Source organism: Corvus hawaiiensis, chromosome 15 (genome assembly GCF_020740725.1).
Source record: "Corvus hawaiiensis isolate bCorHaw1 chromosome 15, bCorHaw1.pri.cur, whole genome shotgun sequence".
In the NCBI taxonomy this organism is placed as follows: domain Eukaryota; kingdom Metazoa; phylum Chordata; class Aves; order Passeriformes; family Corvidae; genus Corvus; species Corvus hawaiiensis.
This window is the reverse complement of record NC_063227.1, coordinates 16,463,114-16,484,250: the sequence shown is the minus strand read 5'-3', so window position 1 is coordinate 16,484,250 and position 21,137 is coordinate 16,463,114. Positions and strand designations below refer to the sequence as shown.

The 21,137-nt window shown below is 47.2% G+C and overlaps 1 protein-coding gene across 9 annotated transcripts in view; it reads left to right on the top strand.

Annotated features, from left to right (window-relative positions):
- Positions 1 to 21,137, top strand: part of LOC125333655 (rho GTPase-activating protein 7-like) — a 59,753-nt gene that overhangs the window by 32,443 nt on the left and 6,173 nt on the right. For 3 of the 9 annotated variants that reach the window (XM_048319726.1, XM_048319725.1, XM_048319730.1), the window contains exons 2-11: positions 6,550 to 6,621; positions 8,074 to 8,155; positions 9,510 to 9,573; positions 10,774 to 12,125; positions 12,485 to 12,655; positions 13,367 to 13,526; positions 14,884 to 15,082; positions 16,781 to 16,997; positions 18,694 to 18,808; positions 21,028 to 21,106. In XM_048319726.1, the coding sequence (XP_048175683.1) occupies positions 6,550 to 6,621; positions 8,074 to 8,155; positions 9,510 to 9,573; positions 10,774 to 12,125; positions 12,485 to 12,655; positions 13,367 to 13,526; positions 14,884 to 15,082; positions 16,781 to 16,997; positions 18,694 to 18,808; positions 21,028 to 21,066 (2,471 nt within the window). In that variant the 3' untranslated portion in view covers positions 21,067 to 21,106. Of the gene's footprint in view, positions 1 to 234; positions 305 to 549; positions 613 to 651; positions 749 to 6,549; positions 6,622 to 8,073; positions 8,156 to 8,205; positions 8,969 to 9,509; positions 9,574 to 10,773; positions 12,126 to 12,484; positions 12,656 to 13,366; positions 13,527 to 14,883; positions 15,083 to 16,780; positions 16,998 to 18,693; positions 18,809 to 19,184; positions 20,294 to 21,027; positions 21,111 to 21,137 lie in introns of those variants that run through there. The other 6 variants (XM_048319727.1, XM_048319729.1, XM_048319728.1 and 3 more) reach the window with 6 other exon arrangements.

Sequence of the window (21,137 nt, the reverse complement as noted above, 5' to 3'; positions counted from 1 at the left end):
GCAAAACTTTAAAACATGGGGGTAAGCCAGCAGCGGCACCAGAGGGTGTCGATTTGCCTTCCGTACTCCTTCGTCTGAGCGAGTGCGGGGCACTGGGGCGGGACAGCGGCTCCGAACAGCCAGGGACAGGCAGGGACACTCGCCAGGGACGGGCAGGTACCCGGGACACGGGGGCGGGCGGGGCTGTCCCGGGCCGGGGCGGGGCTGTCCCGGCTGGGGCAGCGGGGCTGGGCCCGGCCGGGGGAAGGCGGTGCCACCGCAGCGGAGCGGAGCGGAGCGGGGCTGCGGCAGATGGCATCCCCGGGTGAGGGTCCGGGTGGGTGGATGGCATCCCCGGGTGAGGGTCCGGGTGGGTGCTGTGGCAGATGGCATCCCCGGGTGAGGGTCCGGGTGGGTGGATGGCATCCCCGGGTGAGGGTCCGGGTGGGTGCTGTGGCAGATGGCATCCCCGGGTGAGGGTCCGGGTGGGTGGATGGCATCCCCGGGTGAGGGTCCGGGTGGGTGCTGTGGCAGATGGCATCCCCGGGTGAGGGTCCGGGTGGGTGCTGTGGCAGATGGCATCCCCGGGTGAGGGTCCGGGTGGGTGGATGGCATCCCCGGGTGAGGGTCCAGGTGGGTGCTGCTGTTTCCTACCACTGCTTTGTTAGTGTGACAGCAGCTCTTAGGCTGTCAACACTTCGGATCGTATCGTGCTCTTCCTGTAGCTGCTGCTTTTGCTGACTTGTTGGATGCATTTGCAAAGTTCCAGGTAGGTTGTCTGACTTCGTTGCATATCTCATTCCATCAGGGTAGAGTGACCCAGTAAAGATTGTCCACTGCCCTAGGCTCAGCAGGCTCAGCAAAGCACAGCCTTAGCAGGGCCAATAAACCATCTTGCTTTTAGATATAACAGCTTACTGGGCAGTCTCTGTTGGGTTAAATAGTTCCTTACACGTAGGTTGAACCTGTATCACACACTGTGGTGTTACTGGCCTTTTGCATAATTAAAGAAAATTTAGTGCTACACAATGAAAGAGCACAGACAATTCACTTGTTTTGGGGTTTGTTACTTGTGTGCTGGAGGTTTATTGATACTGGCTCTAGTGGCAGCAAGCGGTACCCTGCCTGCTAAAATTCCACCCAGGAATCTTGCATCAAGTGTTTCTCAACCACGTACAAGGGTCCTGTGAAAAAACATCCATAAGGAGCTTCTGCGTCAGAGAAATGTGGGATCTGTTCCCGCTTCGCAGCCAGCAGGGCTGAAGCACGGAGAAGCAGCATATCTGGGATTAGATCGCAGGGAGATAAATCCCCTCTCTCACCCCACTTCCTTGGATAAGGAATTTCCAGTGTGGATTGGAAATCAGAGAGTTACACTCTCATTTCTCCTAAAGTTGATGTGAATTAGGTACCTACTTTCCATGAGACCTTTGAAATTGCCGTAGAGCCAACAGTACCTTCTCTAACATGCATAAAAACAATTAAAAGATCAGCCAGCACTGACAAGCGAGTTAATGTGATCTGCAAAGAAAATGCCTTTAAACTGGTCCCAGAAACCAACAGAGGAGGCTAATGACAAGGACCCGAGTAATGATCTTGTTGTCAGATTGGGACTCCTAGTAATCAGCTTGGGAGCTGATGCCAAGGAGCTGGATAAAGATGCAGTTAAGGTTGCCACGAAGTTCTGGGATATATTGCAGTTCCCAGCTGTGATAACTGAAGAGTTGGCTGCAGTTCCAAAACACCAGCATGATAGTAAAGTAGGAATGAAAGGACAAATATCTTGGCCTTTTCATTTTCCAGACATTTATGTTCACTATCTGCATGGAGCCTAAATTATCCTGGCTAAATTCCAAGCTTTAATCTCTTTTTTTTCCCCCTCTTCCTCAAGTGGGTTAGTAAAGTACAATTAAGCTTTGATATTTTGCATTGCACAAGGGAAAACAGAAGAAACATTTCCACTTATTTATGATCCATCTTAGCTTTTGGAGAGTTTGACAGTTTTACAAGTCCCTGACTGCTTATCTTGGTCAGTGCAAACACCCTGCTTTGAAAGCATCGCGTTTGAACCTTCAACATGGAGTAGATATCATGTCCCAACTCTCTTTTTAGGTAAAAGGATATAATGTAAATAAAAACAGTTATTAAAAATCCTGTCACAGGTAAAATGCAGTTCGGAATGCCCTCCAGAAGTCAGAGTTCTAGCACAGCAAATGCATTTTTCACAGGGTGTGTATAAAATGAAGTGCCTCATTAGCAGCTGTAAGTCACAGGGAAGTTACATCAATTCTTATAGCCCTAGGAAGATGCACAAACCAGAAAGACGCGATGGGAAACTCATCATTTGATCTTGAAACAGAACCTGAAAACCCCTTGTCGCTTCCACCACTGCCAGCACAAGCAGGAATGACAGGATCTAAGTCAGTGCGTAAAGGACCTGTCAGTTCACAGCCCACGGCTCGTGAGCTGTAGGAAAAAATGTGTGGCAGAGTTTGATGTGTGGATGCCAAGCATGCACGGGGCCTGCTGACTCCAGCTCTGGAGAGGCTGAGGGGGGTGCCAGCCTGGGATTGTCAGTGACAGGAGGAGGCAGCAGCATTTCCCCATGAGGTACAGTTGTCCCTGCTGTGGCACATCAAGTGGGGACCCTGGGCACCTGCTTGTCTGTGGCTGTTGAGGAGGATTACTGCCATTTAGAGAAAAAAAAGGTCTTCCTGTATAATGACAGAGGTTGGGAAAGAGCAAAATCCTTTGGATTTTTTTCTGTTTCTCTACAGAATGATGCAATGTGCAGTCAAAGCGAGGAGTCGGTCCTACCCTGTGATCTGTTCTCCTGTCTGCACGAGTGTGGCTCTGGGCTGGGCATGTTGAGAAATCCTTTCTTTGCCACAAGTACCACACTTGCATCCTACAGAAAAGAGGACAAGGAGGATCCTGCAGTAACTCATGCAGGAGTGCTGCAAACAGCAAAAAAACCTCTCCAACTGTTCTTCTTCCTGCCATGGTTTTGGAAGGCGTTCAGACTTAAACACAGATCCCTTTAAGTAATGAAGTCCTGATCAGCGTGTGATTCCTACCTGTTGAAACTGGAAAACTGGTTTGGAGGGAGATAGAAGTAATGTGTGTACCATTGGTTTTAAAAATCTGTTTAAAAATTGCTTTGAAATACTGAAACAATGAGACAACTCTTTTAGGAAGCGGTACATTTAGGTAAAGGTTTCACAGTAGGCTGAGCTCCCTGGCCTGGGCAGGCGGGTGCATGTTCCCACATCTGTCCCTGCATGTACCCACCACTGCCTGTGTCCTGCCACTGGAACCTAGCAGAACATGTGGTAGCCGATTCAGAAAGCTAAAACTTCATAAATCTCATCTTGCCAAACGAAAGTGACTGATTTCCTGCCAGTTTGGCTGACAGGACCTGCTGGCATAGGCTCGGGCTGTAAGTGAGGAAGGGTAGGAACTCGCAGCTGGGGGAAGGAGGAGGTCTCCTGCTTTGGCAGGAACTGAAAGTCACACTGCATCCTGGCAGCGAGGTTCACTGTGCTGATGCTTTCAAACAGAAATTGATATCCTCCCATTTTATTCAGAGTATTTATTTAAAGTACAGTTTGACCTTCTTTAGCTGAAGTTTGTGATCACCTCATAGTAAGGCTGACTGGCCTGTTTGATACCAGCTGTCACTGGTTTTGGTTGCTGCCTCTGCCTTGTTGTTAGGAAAGTGCTGCTTCTGGTGAGGAAAACATCTCAGAGACAATGCCCAAATCTCAGCACAGATGTCTTTTCTTTATTGCAAACGATCTGGTTAACACTGATGTTCATTCTGATAGGGACTTAATTCACACTGTAGCATCTGGTTTTCAAGTACCTGATGAGTGTGGGCCCTGCAGTCTGCAAACAGGACAGTGCTCAGATGGGGGGACACAGTTTTTTAGCCCAAGTGGCTGCAGGAGAGGTGTCACAGCCCAGCTGATGAGGTGCTGGGGCTCCAGGGAGAAGGGAGCAATGGGGAAGGTGGCAGCAGCCGTGGAGGGCGGCTGTGCTGGGGCTGCTGGGACGGGCAGGCTGGGCACAGCCACGACTCTGAGTGCTGTTTGCAGGGGGACTGGACTGAGCCTTCAGCACAGAACGTACCTGTGGGACATGGTACAGCCAAAGGGTGGCACAGGCTGTGTACTCTGTGCTGTTTCTCATAAACATCTGCTAGTAACCTACCACCTGTAGCCCATGGGGAAATAGCTGGCTTGGCATGGAAAAGTTGCTGCCAGCCTCTAATCTAGGAATATTAAGCTTTGCAGGATTTTTTTTTTTTTTTTTTTTCATCTGCTTAATTATGAAATCAGTTCAGGAGAGGGAGGTGACACATTTAGGTTGCTCTGCTATTTCAGTCGTGCAGATAGCACCCAAAAGATGTCAAAAAGTTGCCATCCACTCGTCTATCCCAGGTTGCTCCAAGCCCTGTCCAGCCTGGCCTTGGACACTTCCAGGGATGGGGCAGCCACAGCTTCTTTGGGCAACCTGTGCCGGGGCCTCACCACCTTCCCAGGGAAGAATTTCTTCCTAATATCCAATCCAAACATGCCTTGTGATTGTGCAAAGGTATGTTAGAAGGCCTGAAGATTTAAATCAACAAAGAAAATTCCCCCAGCTCCTTTGTCCTTGTTCTATGGAAGAGGCCATCTATAAGTGTGACAATGTCGTTGTATTTTCAGTCATATTCATTGAAAATATCCTCACTAGATGCCAAATATTTTTCTGCCTTATCTTTGTGTTCTTTTTTGCATCACTGTTCATGGCTTGGTTTGGTCTAAAAATGCAGTTGTGCTTTTAACATGCTGGGAACTGGGGAAGCTTCAGCCCCTACAGAGTCCCTGTCTGAGCTCAGGATTGTTGTACACAGGCTCTGGCTGAGTAGGCTGAGGTCTGGAATGAGGACAGCTACAGTTTCTCCACAGCTGAGGTGGCTGAGTGAATCTACTGGGTTTTTCTAAATGAAAATCGCTTTGTCTTTGTGAAGAATTTTGGTGTTAGACTGGTCATCCTCCTGGCTCTTTTCTACAAGTAGCTTTTCTTTCCTTTTTTTGCTCTGTGAGTACAGTGCTTGTCTTTTTTGTCCCCTCTCTTGGTATTCAGTACATGCTGTGTTGTGGTAAAGATTATGATAAATTATGGCACTAAGTATAGCAATAAATATAGGCATAGTGTATATAGGCTATTGTAGAAGAAATTAGTTTCTGTTCTGCAGTGTGAAAAAAGACTCATCCATCTGTTTTGTGTAAAAATATCCTGGTCTTCCTGTGATATCACTTTATTCTCAGATGAAAAAGCCATAAAGTTTTGTGCAGGGAAGCCTGTGTTAGAATGGCATTGTCCAATTTGACCAAGTGATAATGGAAACAATTTGAAGTTTTAAAGTAGAAAAATAAAATCATGGAAGTTTTATGATTTTTTTGGTTAGTGTCTTCAGTCTGTTGCACTGATGACTTGCAACTGAGAAGTCTGAGCAAAGCAAGCAGTGAATTTGAACAGGTATGTGTGTGAAGTGCCTTGGAATCCTGATCTGTGAGTGTATGTGTAAAGAAAATAGTTTTAAGGAACAGCTCTGTTCCTCTGGCCTATCATGCTACACTTTAAGATGCTTTAAAAACATTTCTCTCTAGTGAACACACTGGATTTTAAGGTAGCTCAAAAATGTTCTTTTCAAAGAAGTCTTTGCCTTTAGGTTTCTGTCTGGTGTAACATGAGCTGGGGTGCACACAAACCTGCAGAAAGTGTACATGGGAGGCCTCTCCTCTTCCACAGACCCAGACATTTCTAGTGTTGGCAGAGATTAGAGCCTGAAGCCATGCACTCATGCTGACCTGCCTGTGCTTTTGAGGAGTCTGGTATTGTGTGATTCTGTGAGGTTGTGTTCTGCTCTGCTCCTGTGGGAATGTCACAGAACTGGCCACAGGCCTTTACCAGTTGTCACAAAGTGAGCGGTTAGTTCTTGACATCTGCTGTGCTGCAGTGGCTGCCAAGTTGCGTAGGTAGTTGGCAAGGAAATAAATATTGATAGACCTTAGCAACAGGTACTCCTGAGAACTCTTGTTCTGGGAATGCTTAGGCTGTGTCCAGTGTTATTAAAGTTGTGAGAGCATTTTGAGTTTATTTATAGGATTTGTTGGTGTCTTATCACCATCTCTCAGCACTGGAATGCACAAATAGGCTTTGCTGTGTGAGGGCACAGATGTGTGTCCTACAGCCTGCTCTGGTGACTCATTCCAACCGGTAGCAGATGTTCCACTGCCCCCAGCTCAGGGATAGCTGGTTTACGCTGATGTGTGACATCCCAAGTGTGTGCTCATATCTATTCTCTTCTTTGCTTGCTTATCTGTCGTATGGTGGAATGACTATTGCAGAGCTATGTGTGTGTAAGTGCATCGGATGCAAGAATTTATTCCTTTTTAGCAATATCCTAACAAAGCATTAACATACAGGATTCTCAGAGAATGTCCAGGTGAAATTATCTTATCCTGTGAAAGGTGACTCTGGTGAGCACTGTCCATGAACAATTGTGTGTTCTCATTGCAGAAATTGAAGCCAGAGAAGCCTGCGACTGGCTGAGAGCTGCTGGATTTCCCCAGTATGCTCAGCTGTTTGAAGGTATGATCACAAAGACTTGTCAAGCAGCTGACATGGAATTCGAGTGGAATTGTTCACATAAATAATATATTTCAGAACCTGACACTTTTGATGGAAGCACTTCCAAATTCTGTTATATCTTCATGAAAACCTGTAGAAAAATAGTGACCTGGTGTGTTTTCTTGCAGAAGGGACATCTCAGCAGGGACTCAGTAGAATTCTATAAAGGACCAAATCTTCCCTGGTTTTCTTTTCCTATTGTTAGACTGTAACTCAGTCAAATTTCTGCTTTTGTTATTTTTAGTTGCTTATAATTTTTTCAGGCTCTTTTTCTTGGAGTGCTGGAAGTGATCTTTCCAACCACTGATGGCAACCCAAACTCCTCTGAGGCTCTCCAGCCTGTGGTCTGAGATGGCTTTATTGGAGTTTTGAAAAAGAATGTTGGAAAAATCATCTTGCAATCATAAGTGTTTAGAGGAAATAGCAGCAGCCAGCCAGTCAAAAATGCAATTTCAGCATGTTTTCATGTTGTTATAACTACAAACAGTGCTTATTTCTTGGGGGGAGATATGGATTTGCTGAGAACTTGTATAATTTTTCAGGCCACACTCGTGCATATATCTTAAAACTGTTTTTCTTTAAAATATATTTTTTGTTACAAACATTGAAAGTAAAAAAAGCCAATCTATTTTTCAGAAAGATTTTATCAAAGGACTACAGTTGAAAGAGCAGCATTAACTGCGCTCATTCCCACCTCCCCCAGTCACTGCAAAATTGAAAATTTGAAGTCAAGCCATAGAGCTGGATTTGAAAGCTGTATTTCATGAAACCTACTGTCCCTGGAAATGCTTCCTGTCTGCCTACAGCAGATTTTATTCTGTAATCTGTTTGTTGGAAATGTGCATTGCCATGCTTCTGGAAAATGAATCCTCTGCATTACCTCGCTGTTCATGCAGTGTCCTGACCTGGCTAGGAAAATTAAGCTTATAGAATAAGCTAAGACAATACATATGGATCTCAATGGTTCCCTCACCTGCAAGGCTAAACCTCAGGAGCTGAAACATTGAACTCTTCAGCTTCCAGCCCAGCATGATGTGTCAGGCTCACTACAGCTCAGAGAGTGTATGTCATGTGCTGCATTGCACCTCACCATGACAAAGGCTCATGGAAAATAATCCCGGTTTTTTATTGTATTTATCAATCTTGTGTTTCTTGTCTATGGCACTTGATGACTGCAAGCTCCTGGAAATACAGACGTGCTTGTCCATCTGTAATAACAGCAGCAAGCAGATCCCTACATTTATTCTCCCACTTGCTCTAAGGAACTGATCCTCACTTGCTGGAAGGATGTTTGCATGAATGTACAGTTATAGAAATAGAATTAGTTTCATTTCACCTATGATCAATAAGTTGCAAAATTGAAAGTCTTTGCAATTACAACTCAGATTTCAGATTCAACTTCTTTGTTCACAGATATGCAGTTTCCCATTGATGTAAAAACTGTAAGGAGAGATCATGAATTTTTAGATGGAGATGCGATTGAGTCACTGTTCAGGTAAACATTAATAATGAATCATCTTTAATACTCCCAGGCCCCACAGTTCTTTGTCAGTCATCTTCTCATGCCTTTGTTTTTGTCAGAGACTAAGAGTCACCAATGTTGTGACTGGAGGAAATCACTTAAGCACACAGTTTAGTATCACTGAAGTTGGTTAAGAAGTAAAAGGTAAAGTAAGCATGTGTCTGCGCTTCTTCTTCATCCAAGCTCTCAGGGATGTTACATTGAGCATTAAATATCTTTTTTGTAATGTGAAATGTCTTCAAGCTGATAAAAAATAACCAGTTCCCTGCAAGCATGGCAGGATGCTTTCTAGGATGACATATAATGAAATGGAGTGGAGGAATTTCCTCCAACTTCTGTTCCAGCAGATAGGCAGAAAAAAATTATCTGCATGAGATCTGTTCTGTTTTCTGAATATTTTTCGAGTGAGAAGCAAAGGTATTGATTTGAAGTTATTGCTTTGCCACAGCTGTTCAGAGCACACAAGTGACCTGCATTGTCAGTACCAAGTCAGACTCACGGCCCTTTGGAATTTCCCCATGGAAGAGTGCCAGGGTAGTGTAAGGCTTTTGCTTCACTTGGTGCTGCAGTTGCCTTCTCATTATGAGATTGTTTAGCAGAGTTTCTTTAGCAGAAATTATGATTTCTAACACTTAGGGCACTGGAAAGTTCGTCTCCTAGTGAGGTGTTCTGGTCCTTTTCTGTCCTGTCAGGTCACCTGAATTCCAGCTCTGCCTATACCAGAGCACCAAGAGGAGTTGTTCACACACACATCTCTAAAGAACAGCAGATATTAGAGAACTTGGGGTATATTTTATTTCTTGGTATGACTTCTATCTTGAGTGCTCCTTGGAGACTCTCCATGTGCCTCCTGTTGATGCCACCCATTGTTTGACAATTAAGTGATTGACTAGTTTGGGACCTTATTGATTGCACAAGCTTTAATTAAAATGATAGATAATACAGTACTTCCAGGGATACAGGTTAACATCTTGAATTTTTAATTTTTCTTTTTCAAGAAGCCTACACAGAGTTTCATTTATTTTCAAAATCTTAACATGATATTTTTCACAATCATTGAAGCTAATAATATGATTTTTTAATTAAATGATTGATTATTGTTGTCTTCTCCAGTTTTAAGATGGCAGAACTGGAAGTATGAACATCATGGGGTGGTTATTGGTGCTGGTTTGGGGACCAATGTATGGGAGCCTCTAACAGAATGTCAGTGCTTGACACCAGTAATGAAGACTCCGTGGTAGAAGATCACAACTAGTTTGGTGCATGTTTGTTTTCAAGAAATAAAATAGTTGAAATTTAAAACTCCTGGTTTTTTTCTATACCCTAGAAGGTTGAACACACTGAACAAGTATGCATCAATGAAAGTGGAAATAAGCCGTGATAGGAAACGGGTATGTTTGTAACAGTTCCTGTTCTAATTAAAGATGTGTTTAGCTATTGTATCAAACACTGGGGTTTAAAAGTGCATGAAGGATTAGCAATTTCTGAACTTTCTATTCTATTCCATCCTGCAAAGCTCTGCTATTTGCATTTTATGTTGAGGAACATAAATGCAAGGATGGAGATTGAAACGACATAATGTTTGAAACTTTGCAAGGTAGATTAGGGGTGGCTTTTGAAACACTTCTAAAATTTGACTTAACACGTTACTGTCCTACAGTTGCCCCAAAGCCCCATCTCAACATGACTATCATTGCTTAGGAGACCTAAGTAGTTTCCCACTTTATTTAAATGCTGAAAGCTCACTCCTATTGACTCAACAAAGAAATAAATGGATAATGCAAATGTTCAGCAAATACAAGCTGGGTAGGTTTTAGCTGTGCTGTCTTTGGCTCTGCCACAAAAATGCTGCAGCTAAATCAGAGTGGTAGCCACAGCTTGGCTGGGCAACACCAGGCCTGCAAAGCCTCTGAGGTACCAACTGCAGGACTAGCAAGAAAATAATCCCTTCTTGTGGAAAAAATGTCTGGGTTTTTGAGAGTTCTGCTCTGTCATTAGGGAAGAGTGGGGCAAGAGAGCCCACAGGGAAGAGACAGGTGGCTCCCATCTCTCCAGTGTTTTGCTGTCTCTGTGTTCCCTCGGAGTGGGGACAATCCAGCAAAGGGGGCACCTGGGGCAGGTGGCAAGGGAGGCTGAGGGCTTCAAAAGGTGCTACAAGTATTGATGCTGCCACAGTCCCACAGCTAAACACCCCTTTACCTGAAAATGGATGAGTTTTGGTCACAGAAGCGAGAGTGTTTGATTTGATTGGCTTTAGGAGAGGCCATCTAAACCCAGTACAATTATCTTTCAATACCCTTGGATTTGCCACAAATCAGGATTTTTCCACCTTAGATCAAATCTGTCACCTTTTCCTGTGGTAAACTTCCCAGATTTGTCAGCATGCTTGGGAGTCATTTGTCAGTATGTTTTTCAACTCTCTCAGGGCAGACGTTCAGTGACTGAATGGTCACATTTCCATATGTTGGTCTTGGGGGTTTTGGAAGTTGGCACAAAATTTAAGTCTCCTTTTTATGTTAAATTGGTTTTTGTAATTTATAATTTGCCTAACTTTGCCCTTGAACTGTTTTTGGTTTTTTTCTCCTTCTAAGAGTGATGACTCTGAAGATGATGAACCCTGTGCAATAAGTGACAGATGGGCTTATGAGAGGTGCAGTCAGCGGTGGTCTCGCATCGAGAGCCTGGCAGATTTTCCAGCAGAGGAAGGGGCTGGTGCCTCCACCCCAGGCAGCCCAATACTGAAGATCATCAACAACGAGGACAGTGTCTTTCTGGATCATGGTGATAAGCACGATGTGTCCTCAATTCACAGCACCAGCAGTGCTGACAGTGACGTTGTTAACTCCCAAAAACCTTTTGAAGATGTGGAAAACAGCACAAGTTCCTCAAGATGTTCCTCAGTTAAGGTACCTTCACTGGACTCTGCTTTTAGTTGTTCTCCTCCCCTCAGTGAATTTTTAAATATCACCAGTGAGGAGAAGCTTTTGGATAAGTCACCATCTAAAAAGAGGAAGAGCCTTCTAAAGAAAATGGAGAAGCTGCACTTAAGGAGCTGCAACTTAAGGAGTGGTCAGTCAAAGGCCAAACCCATAATAAGTGAACCTGTTCTTCTGGAAGGACTTAATGAAGAAAAGATGAAGATGCTGAACTGTGTAAATATTTCTGACCTTTCTGGCATCCGAACAAAGAGCAATTCTTCCTTTTCTCCCCGGAGCTGCAATAGCAGCAATCAGTCTGCAAATAGCAGCACAGGGAGCACTCCAAGTCCTGTTATAAAACCAGGCAGCCCCTGTGAAGGAAGGGGGACGTATGCAGAGCACATGGACTCCAGCAAGCTCTTGCTGGGGAATGATCTATCTCAGCAAAACCTAAAAAATGACATAATGTTACAAAAGAACCAGATGTTTCAAATTCCACAAGGCCATAAACCTGGCACTTTCCCCACAGTACTTACAGATAGCTCCCTGTCTCCAGCAGACAACTCTTCTGTTAACTGGAGAACTGGGAGTTTCCATGGGTGCAGGAGGAGCCGGAGCAGGAGCGGTTCCAAGGACCCCAGAGCCCCCAGGAGTCCCCTGTCGGGCGGGGATAACAGGCGGAGCGTGTATGACAACATGCCCAACATTGACCTGGAGACTTTGGGGGCAGCACAAGTTGGTGACGACGATGTGTTCTCAGAACTGAACAGTGTCATAGCAGATGTCAATGGTCTCAAAAAGTTGGTTGATCAGTGGACAGAGAAGTTCTCAGATGATAGGGATTCTGACTTTGCCAGTGACTTGACCTCTTTGTATCCACCTTCCCCTAAAGAAAGCTCTCTTGAAACAGAGGGCTCAGAAGACAAGACAGCAGGGGAGGCTGAGGGAGAGAGCAGCTGTGGCCTGGGCAAGGAGATTGGTTCTGCAGACCTGACTTACATCACAGACTCTAAAAAGACCAACAGGTCAGCCATCCTTGGGTTTGCCTTTGATTCTGTCCACTCGAAATATAATTGCATTGCCAGAACAAAGTATTCTAAAGTCTGTCCTAGGTAGCAGGGTGTGCACTGCTGGGGGCAGGTACTGCTCCACAGGTACCAACATCTGACCTCTGCTGAAAGTAGGACACTCGTAATCTGCATGAGCACTCAGGCATTGGAATCAGGGAAACAGTTTGTATTGCCAGAGGCCCTCCTGGATGGGAAGTACCTTGTTTAAGTGCAACTAACTGCAGGTCATTTAGAGTCTTAGGTGCTTCACCAATGCAGGTAGAAAACAGGGGTGGTGGAGATGGTTCTAAGCTTAAACAATATTTATCCCATAGGCATGGGAAGCAACACTGGTCTGTGGAAGAGAGCATGAACCTGGAAAGCCTTTCCCTCCAGACTGATGGCCAGTCAGCTGCCCAGCTGGCCCGCACACAAAAGCTGGCACTGTTGAAGCTCACAGCTTTAATGGACAGATATTCCCCTTCCAGTAAGCAGGGCTGGAACTGGTAAGTTGTCTGATATTAAAGCAACCTGAGCTGGACAGAGAGGAGTTGATGTAAGCATGCGAATTTCCTTGTCTGCCTACATTGCGCATGTTCAAGATGAAGAATTTCATCCTATTAAATTGCTGGCAGCTTCAGGGTTATTTCCATGGCTCCAGGATTTCCTCTGCTGTGGGCTGCACTTTGGGCCCTTGCTGGTGGTCGTGCTGTTACTGATTTTAAGGCACATCGTAGTTTCTCTTTAAATTTGCCCAATTGCAGGGCTTTGTCAGAAGGCCTTTGCAGGGTATGTGGGACCTGAGGGGAGAGTTGGCTGGACTGAGAATCCAGCCCTTCAAGCTCTGAGTGTCTGTTTGAACTAAACCAGTGACAAATTCAGACACTCGGAGGACTTACATACATCAGTCAGCATTTTGTGATAGGGAGCTGGTACTTGAATATAGAAAGAATGAAAAAACCCTCCAGTGTCATAAAGGGATGGAATGTATTTCCCATGAGGATGCTTATTAAAGTTAGTTTCAGCAATGAAATGAGGAAGTCATCCCTGTAATTGCCTTTGCTGATCTTCTCTCCCTCCTGATGCTGTGTGTACAGGTATGTGGCAGAATTTGGGGTTGTGACAAGGTACAGCTCAGCCCTTTCTGGTGAGTGTAAAGCAGCAGGTGGGATGTGCTGGCCAGCTAGTAAGCTGCATGTACTGGTTTTTGTTTCCAGGACCATACCAAAGTTCATTAAAAAACCAAAAGCCTCAGACTACAAGGACAAAAACGTGTTTGGGGTTCCTTTACTTCTGAATGTGCAGCGAACGAGCCACCCCCTGCCCAATGGCATTCTGCAAGCCCTGGAGTATCTGAGAAGCCACTTTCTTGACCAGGTATGAACTCAAGACAGCCCAGGGCAGCTCTGGGCCATGAACAGATCTGCTCCAGGGAACCAGACTCTGTTTCTAACTTTTGTGAAGGACTTTCTTGCCCCCTAAGGCTCTGAATAGGCAGAAAGGTGTAGGTCTGAGCTGGCGGCCTGCAGGGAAATACCAGTGCTGATTCCCTCTAGGAATGCCTTTAGCTCTGTACTGTGTTTTTGTGCCTTCCCTCACTGAAACCCTCTGCAGTCAGGTCTCTTGGTGCAGGCAGTCAGGCTGTCTTTGCCTGGGGAGGTGTCATGTCTCTGCTCCCTAAGGAGGCAAATCTGCCAGACAATGTCATTGTTCCCTCTGTTCTGTGGCTGCTGGTAGTGCCAGAGCTAATGTGAAAATTAATCCTGTTTCAGCTGAAATGCACCACTAAGCAGAGAGGAAACATTACAGCAGTGCTTCTAACAACTCTTTCTGGATCTCAACTCTATTTATCCCCTAAGTGGAGACGGCAGTGGACGTGTGTGCTGCATATGGTATTTCCACAGCATAGCTGCAGAAATGGAGGACCTTGTGACATGAGACATATTAGTTAAAGAGAGGACTTTTTTTCCTGTGCTTTGCCACTGTCTAGTTCTGTAATATCACGCCAAAATGCAAAAGTGTGTGAGTTCTGTGAAGTGACAGTGCAAGTGTTTTTCATTTTGAGGTTATGGTATCCACTCAGTTCACATAAATAAACCAAAGAGTGTAAATACTGTCTCAGTGGCACAGAGTAAAGCTGTCACCAGAAGCTTTGGTGGGGTCGAGCTCATGGGAAACTCCTAAATCTCACTTTTGTCTGAAACTCAATTGACAATCACATTAAAAAGAAAATCAAAGTTTCCCTCAAAATGGCAGCTGCCCTTTGCCAGCCTTTGGAAGGATTAGATGCATCAGATGTACCAGGTGTTACAAGGAGCCATGTGGATCTCACAGTCAGTTTGTGTGAGCCAGCACTTGATGTATGTTTGTGTTTGGTGGACACACATTGATGAATTTGAAACTTGGAGTTGCCATGTGTAAACACAGCCTGCCAAAGAAAATGGACATATGTCAGTGGTAGTGATTTTAAAAGGCAAAATGAGTACTTTTGAATTAAATAAAAGCCAAACAAACATGAAAATTGGTATGTCACAGCCAGTTCTGTGGGCATCAGGCGTGGTTTGCCTCGGAGAAATGTCCTTGTGGCTTCTGATGATACAAAAGTATTTTGGTGTTCAATCCCACTGCCATAGAATATTTGCTATTATAGGGAAGGTGAAGGATCACTTATTTGTCAGAAGTTTGATTCTTGATGGCTCCTCTCTTTGTCTCTAATAATTTCTTTTACCCACAGGTTGGCCTGTTCCGAAAATCTGGTGTTAAATCCAGGATTCTGTCTTTAAGAGAAATGAATGAAACCAACCCAAACAATGTCTGTTACGAAGGGCAGTCGGCATTTGACGTGGCAGATATGGTGAAGCAGTATTTCCGAGACCTCCCTGAGCCTATATTTACTAGCAGGCTCTGTGAATCCTTCCTCCACATCTACCAATGTAGGTACCAAAACCTCATCTGAATATCTTAATATTCAGCTGTACAAGGCAGTGGCCAGACTAGGCCTAGTGCCATGTCCCCCTGTAGTCAGAGGAGACAAGTCAGGCAGGACGTTTCTGACAAGATGAGTTCATTGTGGCTCTGGACTTGAGAGCTTCCCATCTGCATCCTATGAAGCAGCTGGTTCTCTTTCTTGAAGGATGAGTGTAGTGAAGCGCTGCAGCAGCCCCCTTAAACTGTGTTTTTAAACAGTCATTTCCATATGCAAAATAAAGAAATAACCTGGTCCCCTTGTTCACAGCATGGCAAAGCTCGTTGAGTGAGAAATCCTGTTATATTGATGACATTTCTTTATTAAGGTGCCCAAGAACAGCTGCTGTGAAACAGTGAAGAAATACCAGCTGCTTTCTGCTTGTGCTTGCACTGTTACTGTCCTTGAGACTCAACCCAAAAAAGGAAACATGAAGCTGAAATACCACATTTATTACAGTTTAAACAGGTTCTATCTCCTGTGCTTTACCCTCAAGGAATTCACTTTCAAAAAGCAGATGGGTCAGGGAAAGAACTTGAAGTAGGGCTAATAATGTTCTTAGGACAGGCAAGTTTCTTCTGCTTTTGAGAAAAGGTTTTGAAAGGCAGAGTGTCAGCTTTCTGAGAGGACTGGCTTTGCAGCCTAACCTGTGTGACTTGTACTGACATAGGTCAACGAGCAGCTGCTGTCTTGTGTATGGTGTGGGTTCATGAAAGTCCAGTTGGGTTTTATTTCATCACCTGTCAGGGCTTTAAAATTTTGTCTGAAAATTATTTATTTGTTTGAAGCAAGTTTTCTTTTTGCATTCACAAATCCTCCTCTGTAAGGAGGTCCACAATTCCCATGTCCAAAGTATGTATAACAGTTTTCCTCCAATTATTGTAATCTGGCCACTGTCCACCTCCTGTCTCTTGTTTTGGGAAAGAAACAGCAAATGCCCAAATTCCACTCACCCCACTCACCCCACTCACCCCACTCACCCATCTTCTGCCAGATTGACTGGAGGCAGTGCACAGATTAAATTACTCTTTTGGAGATAGGAATTGTGCTGCTTTCACCAAGAAGTGTGTTCTGTGTGTTCTACATATGTGCTTCTACCTGAAGGGAAGAGATATTCTACTCTTTGCAGTGGTGTTAATTGGAGAAATCCTTGTGGTGGGGATGTGTGGCAGGATGAACCAGACTCAGTCTCCTGCAGGAGCTGTTTGGGCAGACAGTCTCACTGGAGGTTAGTGTGAATTAAAATCTGTTGGCAAAACACTGGTCTCTGAATTGAGTTACCTGAGAGCATCTGTTCTGTTCTTGCTTGAAGCTGAAAGGAAAACACAGTAGAGCAGCTACCTGCTCCAAAGTATCACTGCAGAGTAATATTTTATGGGGAGACAGGCCCTTATTTGGATTGCAACTCAGTTCAGATTAGTTCATTAGCATGGTGTTCAAGATAAATTGCAAGTCAGGCAGCAGCATCCCTGGGTGTGAACATGCACTTGACAGGCAGTAGGAGAAATGGGACATGTTTGATGGGATAATAGCCTTTCCTTGTCTGCTGTGAGCTTGGGACAAGAAAGTGGATGAACCTACAAGCTCAGTGCCCTGATTGGGACCCTGCTGATGGATGCTCCTTGTGCAAGTCACACGTGATTTTTGTCATTGTTCTTGTTTCCAGACGTGCCAAAGGATGAGCAGTTTCAGGCTGTCCAGGCTGCTATTCTCCTTCTCCCAAAGGAAAACCGAGAAGCTTTGAAAATCCTCCTGTTCTTCCTGAGAGATGTGGTGGCTTTTGTTGAGGAAAACCAGATGACCCCAACCAACATTGCTGTCTGTCTTGCACCTTCTTTGTTTCACCTCAACACCCTGAGGCGGGACAGCTCCTCCTCAACCAGGTATTGGCATCTTGATGCTGGTACTGCAGCTGTCCACAGTGTTCCTTGCTGGAGCAATGCTTTCTGTAGCTGGCCTGGGCTCAGTATCTGATTTTGAGGGGGAAACAGACTGTGTGTGCCTTGGGGTCTGCCTTAGATCTGGTTGCTCAGGTGCAGCAGGAGCTCTCTGCGGCTGCTACTGCCCAGTGCAGAGGGCAGTGGTAAGGCCCCATTGCCATACTCCTGACCAGTCTGTGTGTGTCCCTCGCCACTGCTGTGCTCCCCTGGTTGCCCAGGGGCCCAGCATGTGGCCCACTGCTTGCATAAAGTGGCATTGGCCATTGGAAATGTGCTCCTGCACTGGCAACCTGAGCCCAGGTGCAGCTTTCAGGCCCTGCAGATACCTGGCAGATTGAAGCAGCTACTGGCACTGGTTCTGCTGGGTGATAAGGGGATCATTCCTGCCAAGTCGAGCCATGGGGATTCTGTAAATTTATCTTAATAAGTAAAAGTATCTGGGTTGCATAACATCCCCTGTTTGTACGTGCAGGGAGGAAGGTGCCCTTGAGCCAAAGTAGACAAATAATCTCCGAAAGCATTCATGCCTTATCTGGCCTCCTGAGGCAGGGCTGTTTGCTCTGCTCGTGCTCCTGGGCTGTGGACAGATGGGTCAGGGCAGGAGAGCACAGCTGGCTGTGCGGGAAGCATTGTGCTCCCGACAGCGTGGCGAGATGAACAGCTCACCTGGGGATCTACAGGGGAGGACCAGTCCCAAAGCAGCTGTCAGATGAGCTGTTGGCATCTTTCAGGCTCTGGATAGCACGGGGAAGGGAAAGAAAACCAAGGATTTTCTTTTGAATGTCGTAAAACAGCAGAAAATGCCTCAGGCATCCCTGTGCTGAGCTGGCACATGGCGAGGGAGCCACAGGGCCACTGCGAGGGCACCTGGGGATGCGATGGAGTGGCAGCAGCAGCAGGTCCTGCTGGATTGCTGTGCTGTTTGAGCTCCTGGGAGCTACACTCTGGGAGTTGCTTTACATCAACACTGCTCTGAAATGTTAGGACCAAAGATAGCAATGGAGTTTTCTCTTTGTTGTCAGTGTTTGGGAGCCAGGATGCTTTGAAGCTTTAGCTCTGCTGTAACTGTGCATTAATGCCTTGGTGCAGGGTTCCCACTTCAAAGGGTACAAGCTGACAGGTCTGACTCTAAGGAGCAGCACTGAGGACTATTATCTTCCACCCAATTTTCAAGCCGTTTGGCAGAAATGCACATAGATAAAAGTTTCAGAAGCCAGGACTAATGATGTAATACCATGAGCATGAATTAAAAGAGGGGACTGTTTTTGAAATGTGTTGGGTGTGGTTTGGGCCAAAGGATTTTAAAGGTTCTACATGGGCTTTGCAGTTATCAAAGGAGCTTGATATTGAAAGTTACACACAAATAAGTTTGGGGTCATTGTTGTCCTTGGCCAAGTGTGTGATTATGTGTTTGGGGAATAAATTCCTTGACTTGCCTTTCTTGGGTGTCTATTACTACTGGTCAGTAGTGCCCTGGACACCTTTGGGATGTGCTGGGAGGGAATTCTCCCGGCGGACTTTCTGCAGTCACATAGCGTTAGCGCTGCATGGCACAGACAGGTCCTTCAGTGCAGTGTGTTTGTGTGTGGTTCCCAGCACTTTGCTTGCTCAGCCTTCCTTTCACCTCCCCCTCTCCTAGATCCAGTCAGAGGAAGTGCAGCTTGGGGAAGCCAGACCAGAGGGAGCTGAGTGAGAACCTGGCAGCAACACAGGGCTTGGCCCACATGATAATGGAGTGCAACAGGCTCTTCCAGGTACGTCCCTCATTGTCACCAAGCAACAGCTCTGGGCAGCCCGGGGTGGGTGGCTGGCTTGGAGCAGCAGCTGGGCCATTGTCCCGCAGAGGTCCCAGTCCTGCTGCTGCCACCAAAGAGAAAATGAGTGTCACTGCGAGCACTCCTCCGTTCGCCCCTCCATCCCCAGCGATGATGGGCTTTGGCTCCATGGGCTTGGGGCCAGCTTAGAGAGCACCTGTGGGGCAGTGGCTGCCTTGTGCCTGGGCAGGGAGGCCCTGGCCATCCCTACTGGACGGCGGGTTGAAGTTTTGCTGCTGGGGCCTGGCCAGAGCAACAGCCATGCCTGTGCCTGGCCATTGACCCCAGTAATCTGAACCTGGACCTTGGCCCACAGACTGACTTCCCAGCTTGACCGCAGCCTTTGCCCGTCATTATGGACTTGCCTAGTGATCCTTAGACTGTGGCTGACCCTGGTTGCTGTCCCTGGACCTGATCCCGACCTCCCTTGCTGACTCACCTTCCTGGCTCTACGTCGGACCTCATCGCCATGGATGTGTCTGATGATCTTTACTCTTGGCTGACCTTGGCTGCCACCTCTGGCCCAGATCCAGCACTGTGGGACAGGGCAGCGGCCCTGCCAGCCCTTTTGTCCCACTTGACCTCTGGCCCCTTTCCCTCAGGGGTGCTGTCCACACTCCAACAGTCAGCTCATGCTCTGCTCCAGGTTCTTGTCTGGGCAGGAGCTGCTGTCCCATGGCTCCCCTGCACTGACACATGGCCCTGCCCAGGACTCCTTCAGCACTGATTCCACCACCAGTGCCTGGCTTCTGAGTGACCCCCCACCCCAGGACAGCTGGGCTTCCCAAGAGTCTGATCCCTGCATGGCATCAGTCTCCAGCCTGGATAGGGCTCCCCTCCAGCCCCAGCCCAACTACGGGTCCCTGTTTCCCCAGCAGTGGCCTGAACCCCTCTGCCCAGCTCTGAGGCCCCTTGGGATGCCCTGACATTGCTGCCTGCCCTGTACCCTCTGGTCAGTCCTGGCAGCATGGGAGCTGACCCTGTTCCCAGCTGCATGGCCCCATGGAATAGCCCCATGGGGACTCTGAGCTACCCTTGCACACATGGACATTCCACACACCCTGCTATGACCACTGCTGGCTCCAGCCCTGAGCTGTGGGGCTGCCCCTCACCCAGGGGTTCTGGGGTCCTGCTGGTGTGACCCCCACCCTGCCAGGAGAGGCATTTGGTGCTGAGACTGAGAGATTGCCTGGAGAGGGCTGTCCCCCTTCTGCTGGAGGCCACAGCTCAGTGTGGCAACCTCTGCCATGCCCGTGCCTGGAGGAACACCCGGGTCTGCTGCTCTGGACCCAGACCCAGACTGGTCACTGTGGCCACCACTGGACTGCGGCTGACGCTGCTTCTGCCACTGAACCCGAGCATACGTGGCCCCACAAGCAGGACTCGTCACCACTGCCACCCCCAGCCTGCCCGGCGTGGCCCCAGGTAGGGCGGGATGGGCCCTGGCTGGCGAGGCACTGCCCAGCCCTGCCTCGGCACTGCCTCAGCCCGGGGAGCAGGGAGAGCACAGCCATGGCACGGGAGTGGGTGCAGGTGGGGGACAGGAGCACAGCACTCGGCCTGGGCAGCTGGTGAATGCCCCAGCACACGTGGCTGTCACGCTGCTGCCACTGTGGCACCGGCGCCAGGCCTGGTGGGTTCGTGGGCAGTGCTCAGCCACCGGAGTGTGTTTGCACAGGTCTGCTTGGTGAAGTGCCAGCTGGTGCCCACCACACGAGGTGCTGGACACTGACCAGCTGTGAGAGCTGAGCCCTCCCCAGCCCTCCGTACATGGAATAACCTGATACAGATCGCTTGTATCTCTATACAGATAGATAAATGTATGTACATATATACACACATACATATGTCAGTGAGCACATGCATCAATGCAACACCTCCTCTCCAGTGGTAGCACAGCTGCATTTCTGTGCTGCCTTAGGACTCTGGAAGATTTTTTAGGAGGCTCAGAGCAGAGCCTCCAACAAACCCCAAGGCAAAGGCAGGAGCTGTGGCTCCTTGTAGTTGCCCAAGATTGATAGGCACTGCACAAAGAGGTTTGCCAACTCCGCAGGGATTCAGACATTGCTGCTGAGGGGAAAGGCATTTCCCTTGTGTTTTCCTCAGAGGGAATGTAGTTTAACTGATCTGCTCCTCCCCTGGGCTTCCTGCTCCTCCAGGTAAAACTGCTGCCTGCCTCCCCGTACCATCAGAGATGACATCAAAGGCTGGGTGACCTGCTCATACCTGGCACATAAGGTAGAGTGGATGGAGGGAGTACGGATCAGAG